The sequence below is a fragment of the Hyperolius riggenbachi genome, chromosome 7, assembly GCF_040937935.1.
Source record: "Hyperolius riggenbachi isolate aHypRig1 chromosome 7, aHypRig1.pri, whole genome shotgun sequence".
Lineage (NCBI taxonomy): Eukaryota > Metazoa > Chordata > Amphibia > Anura > Hyperoliidae > Hyperolius > Hyperolius riggenbachi.
The window spans coordinates 73,311,172-73,324,133 of record NC_090652.1 but is presented as its reverse complement, the minus strand read 5'-3'; the positions used below and the strand labels follow the sequence as shown (position 1 = coordinate 73,324,133).

General features: G+C 45.0%; 1 protein-coding gene and 1 long non-coding RNA gene across 2 annotated transcripts in view; one reads left to right on the top strand and one right to left on the bottom strand.

Moving 5' to 3' along the window:
• LOC137524338 (uncharacterized) overlaps positions 1-12,962 on the bottom strand; it is a 128,919-nt gene that overhangs the window by 35,177 nt on the left and 80,780 nt on the right. The gene's annotated exons all lie outside the window — the stretch shown is intronic.
• LOC137525553 (cytochrome c oxidase subunit 6A2, mitochondrial-like) lies at positions 2,017-12,084 on the top strand. Its single transcript, XM_068246685.1, has 3 exons — positions 2,017-2,188; positions 9,500-9,642; positions 11,900-12,084. Exons 1-3 carry the CDS (start codon positions 2,110-2,112, stop codon positions 11,993-11,995), a joined length of 318 nt encoding a protein of 105 aa, XP_068102786.1. The 5' UTR covers positions 2,017-2,109; the 3' UTR covers positions 11,996-12,084.

The following is a 12,962-nucleotide window of genomic DNA, read 5'->3' as shown; positions in this document are numbered from 1 at the left end:
GGCCTTGGGCGCCAGTGGACATTTCAGCATGACAATGACCAAAAACACACAGCAAAAGTGATGAAGAAATGTTTAGCAGACAACAACATTAACCTTTTGGAGTGTCCCAGTCAGAGTCCTGACTTGAATCCAATTGAGAATCTGCCTTTTGTAGTGCGTGTGTACGCACCTTTATACATCGTCTTATCTTTTGGGAGACACCTAAGTCATTTCCCGTCAAAAAATTAATTGCTGGTTGAATAAAAGTAACTTCAAGTCAAAATTTGATAGGGGTATGAATAATTATGAGCAGCACACTACTACTATCCATTTGTGACATCTCTGCCCTCCTGAGTTCCCAACACACCCACAGAAGTACTGCACAGGCGCAGATCGCTCCCAGGGATGGGAGCGCGGCTACCTTCTGAAGTATTTGGCTAGTTTGCTGCCGTGCTTTAATCCTAACTTGCTAGCAAGCTGCTCCTGTGCAGGCAGATCACAGACAAATCATTCCAGCCTCAGCCTGTGTCTCTCGACTCTACAAGCAGGAGAGGGAGAGAAAAACTGTGCATAAATCCTTATATTAGTGACTAATCATTGCTGGAGCTTAGACCTTGTATTTTGCAGGCAGAAGTTTTTGAATCAGGATTATTATCAGAAGGAGGTAGAATATAAGTGTCATCCAAATACATTAATTACAAGGGATCTTGCAAGGATTGTGAAGTATTTGCCAAAAAGATAAGACCCTTGATTTACTTAATGCCTACATAGACTGGAAACAGTTAACTGTATGTTACTGAGCGTGGGGGGGGGGGGGGGGGGGCGGAGGAGTCACTCGGAGATGCACATGGATTCCTGGGGGGTAAAGTGCCCCAGTGTAGTGCTGCCCATGCTGACAGAGGACCCTGCTTGGTGGGACAGGTGAGACGCTAGAGGACCTGGGGGGCTCTACAGCTGGCTCGGGGCCCTGGTACCATTGCCCGAGTTGCCCCAATGGTAGTGCTAGCACAGCTTACTCATGTAATATCCTAAGGAAGTACATAATTTTATGTTAGTGCCATACAGCTGTACCATGGTTATTGTGGAGGAAAATCATCAGCAAAACTAAGGGAAGAAACTCCTTCCTGTGCAGCATTTACACACACACACACACACACACACACACACACACACACACACACACACACACACACACACACACACACACACACACACACACACACACTTGCAGTGTGTGAGAATTCCTTACTATGCATAGAACAAATCATGTGCTGCAGCTAATTTCCGTTACTCCTTGTGTAGTGTGTGATAAATCCTTTAACTCGTCCCACACTATCCTCAACTTGTTTATAATGCTCACATGTATTGTGCTTTATTACACAATGAACAGGTAGGATCTAGAAAGGCATTCATGATAAGAGAGCAGAGCTGTAGTTTTGCAGTGCTGGTCACAAAGAGTTAAATTCTCTCAGCAGCAGTTTAGAGGAGGTGGGCGGGGTCAGCTCTGTGTTCTCAATGAAAGACTATCTGCTGCCCCCTCTAGCTCCTCCCTATCTACCTAGGATGGAGGAGGAGTTTGGACACTACACATGCTGCTTTTCAGTCAAACCAAGCTGCTTCTGATATTTACACAAAAAGAGAGTTTTGTAAAACCAGCAAGCCAGAGAATAAAAATATGAATAATGCAAAAGTGGTTTATGTGCATTGCAACATTCCAAACATGATATATTTCATGCAATATGCATTAACATACATGAGCCTGAACTGGGGTTGGTAATGATGTATGTGTTATGTGTACATAGTGTATATATGTAATTCTGTGTGTGTATACAATATGTACACTGTGCATATTGTGTATATTTAGCCCAATGCATAGAATGAGCAGGTAACTGTGTGTATACAGTGAATATTTATATATTTATAGACAGAGGGAGGGAGGGTGTGAGGGGTGCCAGCTGGGATAAACATAGCTGAGTATTTGGCCAGTGATCAGGCCTGGAAAGACATACGAGCCTGAACACCCGTATCATATCCAGAATGAAGGGGGTGTCTCCTGGCTGCAGCTGGGCACTGAGCAAACAGTGACCTTCACACAGTGCGTCCCCAGCACGGCCAGCCATACTGGTCACAATGGTGCTTCCTGTGGTTCAATTGCCGGTTCAGATACTCCGGAGAGACATGTCGACTAAGGCCCCCAAGCCTGGAGGAGGTGAGGAACCTGTTAGGTTATACCCCATATCCTACAACAGTAATATATTCCTCCAGTACCCTAAAAACTCCATCTCTACTATCCTAGTTTGATACAACTACCCCCACTGCTCTGGTTACTACCAGCACTTTCGTAATGCTTTCGCTACTATTTCCCTAATACAACCTTTTCCACTAGTGCTCATCACTGCACATCCTAAAAATACTTCCTTTACTATTCCCTATTTCTCCACTTCTACTACCACTACTACTCACCACTGCTCCAGCTCTACTACCACTGCTACTCTCCACTCCTCCACTGCTACTACCACTACTACTCTCCACTGCTCCAGCTCTACTACCACTACTACTCTCCACTCCTCCACCTCTACTACCACTACTACTCACCTCTACTACCACTACTACTCACCACTGCTCCAGCTCTACTACCACTGCTACTCTCCACTCCTCCACTGCTACTACCACTACTACTCTCCACTGCTCCAGCTCTACTACCACTACTACTCTCCACTCCTCCACCTCTACTACCACTACTACTCACCACTGCTCCAGCTCTACTACCACTGCTACTCTCCACTCCTCCACTGCTACTACCACTACTACTCTCCACTGCTCCAGCTCTACTACCACTACTACTCACCTCTACTACCACTACTACTCACCACTCCTCCACCTCTACTATCACTACTACTCTCCACTCCTCCACTGCTACTACCACTACTACTCTCCACTGCTCCAGCTCTACTACCACTACTACTCTCCACTCCTCCACCTCTACTACCACTACTACTCACCTCTACTACCACTACTACTCACCACTGCTCCAGCTCTACTACCACTGCTACTCTCCACTCCTCCACTGCTACTACCACTACTACTCTCCACTGCTCCAGCTCTACTACCACTACTACTCTCCACTCCTCCACCTCTACTACCACTACTACTCACCTCTACTACCACTACTACTCTCCACTGCTCCACCTCTACTACTCTCCTCTGCTCCAGCTCTACTACCACTACTACTCTCCACTCCTCCACTGCTACTACCACTACTACTCTCCACTCTTCCACCTCTACTACCACTACTACTCTCTCCACTCCTGTACCTCCACTACCACTACTACTCTACACTCCTCCACCTCTACTACCACTACTACTCTACACTCCTCCACATCTACTACCACTACTACTCTCCACTCCCACCTCTACTACCCACTACTACTATCCACTCCTCCACCTCTACTACCACTACTACTCTCCACTCATCCACCTCTACTACCACTACTACTCTACACTTCTCCACCTCTACTGCCACTACTACTCTCAACTTTTCCATCTCTACTACCACAACTCCTCTCCACTCCTCCACCTCTACTACCACTACTACTCTCCACTGCTCCACCTCTACTACCACTACTACTCTCCACTCCTCCACTGCTACTACCACTACCACTACTTTCCACCTTTACTACTATTCTACACTTCTACCACCACTACTACTCTCCACTCCTCCACCTCTACTACCACTACTACTCTCCACTCCTCCACCTCTACTACCACTACTACTCTCCACTTCTCCATCTCTACTACCACTACTACACTCAACTTCTCCACCTCTACTACCACTCTCCACTTCTCCATCTCTACTACCACTACTACACTCCACTTCTCCACCTCTACTATCACTACTACCTCTAACCTCTCCACCTGCACTACTGCAACCAGGGCCAGTTATCTCATGAAGCAAGGTGAAACACTTGCATCTGGCGCAGAGATTACAGGGGCAGCATGTTTGTACTGTGTTTACACTAACAGCATGCGGTCAGAGTAGGAGGAGAAGCGAGTGGAGAGCGAGGTGAAGAGGTCATCATTGGGGAAAAGCAGCTTGTTGTGCTGTGTGAGTAGTCATGTAAGAACATTAAATGAAGCAAACTAAATTGTTGGGTACTGTGCGATCATTCCAAATTGGGGGGGGGGGGGGGGGGGTGGAGGGATCCTCACAAGTTTGCCTCAGGCAGCAAAAAGTCTACAACCGGCTCTGACTGCAACATCCTAATACTACTAGCGCTACTACTCCCCACCTACCCTCTCTATTACTACTACAACTTCCATATCCTAATAATACTACTAGCACTACTGCTCCCCACTTCTCAATTTCTACTATCACTACTACTTCCCACTTCTACTGTATCCTATTACTACTACCACTACTACTACCTCCCACCTATACTACTGCAACATTCTAATACTACTAGCACTACTTCTCCACAATTGTCCATTTCTACTACCACTACTACTCTCCATTTCTACTGTATCCTATTACTACTACTACTCCCCACCTACCCTCTCTCTGTTACTACTGCAACTGCAACATTTTAATACTATTACCACTACTACTCCCCAGTTTCTCACCTCTACTACTTCTGTGCCCCACCTTCCACATCTAATACTAATGCTACATCCTGATACTACTACCTCTACTAGTCACCACCTCTCCTCCTGTAATATTACTATTACAACACCCCGATACTATCACCAGTGCTACTACCCACCTCTCCATTCTACTACTACTGCATCATCTTAATCCTACTAACAGTGCCACCACTACTACTCGTACTTCCACTGGATAAACACGTGGTGACAGATATGTGTGCAGGTACCTACACTGCTCCCCATTTTATATCCTTGAACTTGTCATCATGTCTGATCCAGCAGATTACAGAAAAATGGCCATTATAATGACCCCACTGGTATAGGTGATATTCCGTCTTCAATATTACTGCGCTGCTAATGCTATAACCTCCATCTACCAACATTACTATAGCTTATTGACCTTACTATGACTATTCTACTCCAAAGAAATAATTTATATATTACTATTTCCTTAACTTTTATTTGTACACGTCTCGTGCTACACATGTACACTCACTGAGAGCCAAATCCTACACAAGGTAAATCTAGGCAGTTTCCTAGGGCCTGGAGAGAGTCTAGGGGCCTGGTGGATGCTAGCCCCCACCAAATCTTACAAAAAAAAGCCAGGTGATCATCAGCAGTGGGAAAAACTGCTATCTTGCCTAGGGCCCAATTTTATCTTAATCCATTTCTGCTCCCAGCTGCTGGTTATATAGAAGGGATGGACTGGAGCTATGCCTTAAAGTGAACCAGAGACGAAGCCCCCGCATGTATTTTACCATATATATCAGTGGGAACATTAGAGAAAACACCTACCCTGCTCTCCGTTTTATCCTCACTGCTAAAAGTGTCTGTTATCAGCTGTGATAAGAATCCCGCACTGAGCATTCAGTCTGGCTTTGCCGGGAATGATTATAGCTGAGTCATTATAGCACAGCCACAAGGGGGCAGGCTTGGGCACCAGAGAAGACAGACTCCGCTATAATCATTCCGTAGCAAAGCCAGACTGAATGCTCAGTCAGGGATTATTATCAGAGGTGATAACAGTCAGATTAAAAAGAGAACAATGAAGCAAAGAGCAGATTAGGCGTTTACTGTCATGTTCCCACTGATTTATAAAGTCTCTGTAGACTTTTGAGCCAAGCTTAAAGAGAACCAGAGTGTGCTGTAACATATCCCAGCCAGCTCAATAATGCAAATCTTCGCCCTCTGTTGAAATACTGTGTAGCGAGGGGCCACTGAGGGGACCATCAAGCTCCGGCCCTGTGCACAGGTGTTATGTTACGGTCAGAAACCGAAGTCTGGCCACTTTGGGTTCTGACCGATCAAAACTAGAAGTAGTCCGTGCCACTGTGGCCAATGCCTGAAATGAATCAAATCCTGGCGGCTCCGCTTCTTCATCTCCGGCTCCTCCTTCTGCCCCCTTCCTATTGGCTTCTGTCAGCCGGGGACACGTGTGCACCCAGAGTCATTCGTCACGGCGGGGAAGCAGAGCGGGAACGCTGCAGACATTGCTTCTGCCAGCACCCAGCAGGAACAAACCTCACGAATCCCTGCTTCCCTGCCACGACGAACGACTCTGACAGGACAGATCATTTTAAAATGTCAGTTTTGCAGGTCGGTTCTCTCATGAAGCAAGATGAAACAATTGCCTGAGGTGCAGAAATTACAGGGGCAGCATGTTTTTACTGTGTGTTTACACTTATGCTGGGTACACACCATGCGTTTTTTTCAGTCGATTTTCCGTCTTATCAATTTTCGATTTGTTTTTCTGCTCAGTTTTCTTATCTTTTCTTATTTCCATTCACTTGTATCAGAAATGAAGCGGAAAAAACGATCAAAAGTAAGATCGGACATGTCGGAAATTATCTCTCGAACCATTTATCTGCTGAAAAAATGCATGGTGTATTCCCAGCGTAATGCAGTCAGAGTAGGAGGAGAAGTGAGAGGAGAGCGAGCGAGGTGAAGAGGAGGTCATCATTGGGGAAGAGCAGCTTGTTGTACTGTGTGAGGAGTCTGACAGTGAGTAAGGAGTGGGAGGCAGAAGAGCAGCAGTGTTACATTTGACTTGCACAGCAGAAGGGAGGAGGTGGCACTGCTGTCCTGATTGAGAAGAAATGGAGGACGGCTGACTGGCTGAGGGTAAGCAGTTTGTTTGTCACAGACTCGCAGCCAGCCAGTGTGTTATTGGGTTGAGCTGCAGCATCACAAGTTTAGCAAAAAGTCTAGAACCAGCCCTGTTTGTAGTAAGTTGTTAAAGCTCCCACGAGGCAAGATATTTTTTAAAAACAAGGTGTTTTTTTTAGCACAATTGCCAAGTGCTTCAAAGTTATTTTTTACAAAAAAAGATGAAAAATCATCTCCTGGGAGAAAACTCAGGAGAAAAGTTAACTGGATAAGGGCCAGTGACTTTTTGCATTGTAAAGGCACAACTCCCAACTTTTTGAGATGAGAAAGAGGGACACTTAAGCTACATCCCTAGTCATGCCCCCCAACACACCCCTAGTCAGGCATACCATAAATATTTCATAAGAAAAATAGGTTTGATCATTCTAACCACACCGGTCCTTTCTATCCTGGTTTACGTTCCTTCATATTAACATTTGAAAATAAGAAATATATCAGTTGAAATGATGGGGTAAATTAAACACATTTCTTAGGAGAAAAATACCGGTTTACACAGACAGATCTGTACATCAGTCCTGAAAGAGAGGCAAATGAGGAAGAAAGAGGGACAATGGTATTGGATATATATATATTAGTCCCAAAGAGGGACTGTGCTTCCAAAAGTGTTGGAGCAGAGTGGTCTGTACACACAGATAGGTACCCAGTATAACAAGTTAGAACTCTTTACTGAAGAAAAACATGCAGAGATATAGCATACACAACCATTGGGAAGTGCAGCTTACTTTGAACAGATAGAATACAGGAAATAACAATCCCATAAAGATTACCATAGCATTTTACACACAGTGACATATTGTGTCTGACCTGGCAAACCCAGAAGAGGCTGCTGGAGGAGGGGGGCATTTAGGTACCAAAGGAGGGGAACAGAGGAGAACGGGTGGGGGGGGGGGGGTTTCAGCTTGGGCATTTTTTAACCATTTCAGGCGCCCAGACGTGAGCCTCATGTCCGCGGCAGGTGCTGCTGTAGCTGCAGGGACGCGAGACTCACGTCTGTGCAGTCTGTGGGGCTGTGCGTGATCCTGCGAGTGGAAGCCGGTGATCATGATGGTCCCGGAGACAGGGGGCAGCATTCCCGAGCCAATCCGTGCATGTCCATCGAGAATGGTTCAAAAACAGTGATCATTCTCAATTGGTGGCGTCGCGCTTCCTCCTGCTCGCTCCCGCCGCAGATTGTTAGATTAATTAATGGGAAAAAAGTTCCCATTCATTCATCATCTGCCCTCAGGTCCACGTGATTGCATGCATCAATGAGATGCCTGTGTCACTTCCGAGTAACACAGCTACTCATTACTTCCTATTAAGCGTATTTATTGTACGCTTATGGGAAATAATGCGCAAGGACATCTTGTGGCCAAATAGTAATATTGCACCTACGTACATCAGGGAATACATTTTTTTCATATGTATGTAAAGAGGGCATATTATTATGAAATTTTGGGCTTGTGATTATTGATGGATGTAAAACTGAAAGAATGCACCTTTACTTCCAAATAAAATATTGTCACCATACATTGTAGTAGGGATATAATTTAAATGTTGCAATAACCGGGACAAATGGGCAAATAAAATGTGTTTGTGTGGCTTTTATCCACAGTAGAATGTTATATAATTGCAGAAAACTGAGAAATAATGAATTTTTTTCCATGTTTTTCTTTTTATTCCCATTAAAATGCATTTAAAATAAAATAATTCTTAGCATAATGTACCACTAAAAGAAAGCCTAATTGGTGGCGGAAAAAACAAGGTATAGATCATTTTTTTGTAATAAGAAGCGATAATGTTATTGGGGAATGAAAGGGAGGAGTGCTGAAATGTGAAAATTCCTCTCATCCATAAGGTGAAAACAACCCGCGGGCTGAAATGTTTAAGGCAACTATGTTGTTAAAACTCTAACAAAAAAGAGGGACAGTTGGGAGCTATGTAAATGATGAGAAGATCAACACAAACATTGCTGCCTGTTATCAGGGCCGGATTTGTACTCTTTACCGCCCAAGGCCACTCTCACCAGCCGTGACCTTCAGTTTAGGTAGCGAGATGACCCTTCCATCCAGAATAGGTAGCCAGATGACCCCTCCCCCCTTTCCCTCCAGAATAGGTAGCCAGATGACCCCCCCCCCCCCTTTCCCTCCAGTATAGGTAGCCAGATGACTCTCTAATCCATCATTTTCCCACCCCCCTTTCAGTATAGGTAGCCATCTTGCCTTCACACCACAGCAGCAATCAGTGTCACTCATTCCTCCACTCATCTCCAGTGCAGAAGCGTCCTCTTCCTTTCCGTCTCCAAAGCTGCCCAAGTTCATAGCCGCCAGCCACAAGGCAAACGTGTACAGAGAGAAAGGTGGCTGCTGCACAGGTGGAGCAGAGTACCGTGGTCAGGCGCTCGCCTGATCTCCCTATATTGCAGCATTTGCAAGCATGCAAATGCTGCACCACTTTAGCCTGCTGCTTTGGTGCCCTTGTGCATGTGGTGCCCTAGGCCATGACCATTAACAAATGTTAGTCGATCATTTGGCACATTATTGATTAAAATACATTGACTGAGGATGAAATGACTTTAGATTTTTCCTCAATCCAATACTTCCATCCAATCGATTTTCTCACTGATTAATTGAATTGTATACTGGATGTAACCTCAAAGGAGATGATTTACAACTTCCCTTTGTTGCCTCAGTTATATTTCTGTCCTGTATGACGACCCCCTCTATCCCCCCAGCTCGCACCTGGAAGATCCTCACCTTCGTTGTTGCACTGCCCGGAGTCGCGGTCTGCATGCTAAATGCCTACCTACAGCAGAAGAACCATCCTCATGAAAGACCTGAGTTCGTTGCCTACAACCACCTGCGTATCCGCAAAAAGGTGAGAGCTGTCTGTTCACACAGTGGTCACAAGGGGGCACCACAATTAGCTCTGTATAAATAGCCTCCTGCAAAGCAACACCAAGTTAAATGCAGCCTGTACACACAGTAGCCACATGGCGGCAGTATAGTCTTCCGGAGCAATGGAGGTAGGGAAATGTCGCCTGGGTGACATTCTGGACCAACTGCCAGGCATGACTTCCTAAACATCACAAACTGGAATTGAAAGTTGTACGGGATGTTACTCAGTCCTTAGTGAGCTAAGGGAGAAGGATTACTAAGGTATTTATATTTTTGTTTGGCTGGGAGCTAGGGTTCCATTTTTCAGATACTCCTGGGTAAGTGAGGAGAAAAATCAGTTATCTTAGTTCATGGGTGAGGGAAGTCAGGGTTTCCATGTTCTTTGGAGAGAAGAGTGTGGATTCCCAGCTCTTTGGCAGGGGAAGTTTGCATTCCAAGTTTATAGGTGAGGGGAGTTTGGGTTGACATATCCTAGGTTATTAGAGTTTGGATTCCTGGCTCTTGAAGTTTGGGTTCCTACTTCCTGTGAGAGAGAAGTTTGATTTCCTGGCATGTGGGGAGAGCTAAGTTTCTGGTTCCTTGGTGAGGGGAGTTGTATCTAATGCTACGTACACACATGCGACAACGATCGTTCGTTGGGAACGACGAACGAACTTTTAATTGACGAAAGAACGACCTAAGTAAAGTTAGTTTTTAAAGGTGTGTAACGATCTGATCGATAGAACAAACATTACATCACGTAAAGCAACAATTGCGCTTGCGCATAAAAATAAAAAGTTCCATGGAGAAATAGTGAAATGCGCATGTTAAGCCTAGTACGAACGACCGTTTCCAACGATATACTACTTTTGCAGACGATCGTCGTTGGAAAAAATCCGCCAAGATAGATCGTTCGTTTTTAACGATCTAGCTCGTCCGTCGTTAGACTTAATGGTCGTTGGCTGCTTTTTTTTAAACGATCGTCATTTGAAATGACCGGGGAACGATCGTTTCAAACGACTATAGTCGCCTGTGTGTACGCACCTTTAGTGATGGTGTAATGGTTAAGGGCTCTGCCTCTGACACAGGAGACCAGGGTTCGAATCTCGGCTCTGCCTGTTCAGTAAGCCAGCACTAATTCAGTAGGAGACCTTTGGCAAGTCTCCCTTACACTGCTACTGCCAATAGAGCGCGCCCTAGTGGCTGCTGCTCTGCTCTGGCGCTTTGAGTCCACAAGGAGAAAAGCGCAATATAAATGTTATTTGTCTTGTCTTGTCTAGTGAGGAGAGTTTGAGTTCCTGGTTCTTGGGTGAGGGCTGTTTGGGTTCCTGGATCCTGCATAATGGGAGTTTTGTATTTCTGGGTGAGGAGAGTTTGGGCTCCCAGTTCTTTGGTGAGAAGAGCTTTAGTTCCTGGTTCTTGGATGTGATAAGTTTACCTGGGTTAGAAAAAAATGGATTCCTGCCTCTTTGGTAAAATGTTTGGGTTCCTGCTTCTTGGGTGATGGAAGTTTGAGTTTCTGGTGAATGAGGACAGATCCTGGGTTCCAGAGTTCCAGAGTTTGGGTTGACAGATCCTTTGGATTTCAGAGTCTTGCTTGCATGATGGGAGTTTGGATTTCTGATTCCTGGGTGAGGAGAGTTTTGGTTGGAGGGAGTTGGGACCTGGTGAGGTGAGTTTGTGTTGACGGATCCTGGGTTAGAAGAATTTGGATTCTTAGCTCTTGGGTAAGGAAGTTTAGGTTCCTGCTTCCTGGGTGAGGGGAGCTTAGGTTTCTGGTTCCTTGGTGAGAAACCTTTGGCTTTTCAGTGTCTTGATGAGGAGAGTTTGATTTCCTGGTTAAGGGATGTTTGGGTTCCTGGGTCCTGCGTGATGGGAGTTTGTATTTCTTATTCCTGGGTAAGGAGAGTCGGGTTCCCAGTTCCTTGGTGAGGAGAATTTGGGTTCTCGGGTGAGGGATGTTTGGGTTCCCAGGTCTTGCGCAATGGGAGTAGGGATTTCTGAGTGATGAGAGTTTAGGTTCCCAACTCCTTGGAGTTGGGTCCTGGTTCCTAAGTCCTCTTACATGAAAGAATTGGTCAATGAGATGCAAGTAATTCTGAGCTGATGAAAGTTTATGCAGATTTCATATGCAAATTCATGCAGCTTTGCTCTCACCATCCCGCTCCTTAGTATCCTACTGTCTGTCCCCACAACACACACTTCCTTCCTATACAACCTTTCCATTGAATATGAACAATGTCTGTCTTTTCTTCTAGGGCTTCCCTTGGGGTGATGGGGATCACACCCTCTTCCATAATCCACATGCTAACCCGCTGCCCACTGGCTATGAGGAGCCTCATCAGAAGCATTAATACCACTGAAGAACAAGGAGACTGCACTGGACCTTCTTGTTCTATGTTGTGTATAAATTATGAATTCCAATAAAACTCAACCTGAAGAAGTGGAAATGCTTTATTTACTGGCAGGGGGGTTTATGGGAATGAATGGGCTACTCTATGCCTCCTTTCTGTCTTGGATGTAGAAAGAACCTGGGGTAGAGGTGATGGGGGGAGGTCACTGGCTGCACAGGAAGGTTTTCTAGCAATGTTCTTTATGGAGGGAATGCTCCGCAATCTCCAATTTTCCTTCCAGAGGCAAGTTCCCAGAATTTCATCTGCTTTAGTCTCTCACAGATGATGGTTTCAAATCTACAGATCAGGAGTGTTGTTGCATAACCACCTCCAATAAGACAAAGATGGAATATAAAGAATGGTAATTATGAGTCTGGAGGCCTGGAGGAGGAGTAACAGTGTCTTGACAATCCCTGCACTCTTCTCAGCTCTACAAGCCTACCAAGGGTGTGTCGGAGACCAAGCTTGAGACATTCAATAGGCCGCAGAAAAATCAGTTTCCTAATCTGTGCAGTCCAGTGGATAACTAGAAGTGGTTGCACCTAAATATTATGCAGGAGAACAGAAGCGCCAAAAGGATTAAAGCAGCTAAATGAGCTTAAAAACCAAATTCTTGGTAAATAGAGGAGGTAGTGGTGGACTTTCCTCCTCCAAGTAGACACACAACGACTGTAGTAAAGACAATCAATATATTTTATTTATGAACTCCAAATATGCAACGCGTTTCGCAGGTTTGATCCCGCTTCATCAGGCAATAACAACGGAGCAATAGCATATGTGGTCAGTAGAAGAGCCAGGCACCTCTGTGATTGCACCTAAATATGATTGTAATCAGCTAATTACGCTTTCGCAACATTTCATATACATTTATACTCATACATAATTATGATTTATAAATTCAATTTCTTTTCTTGTAATCATTCGTAAT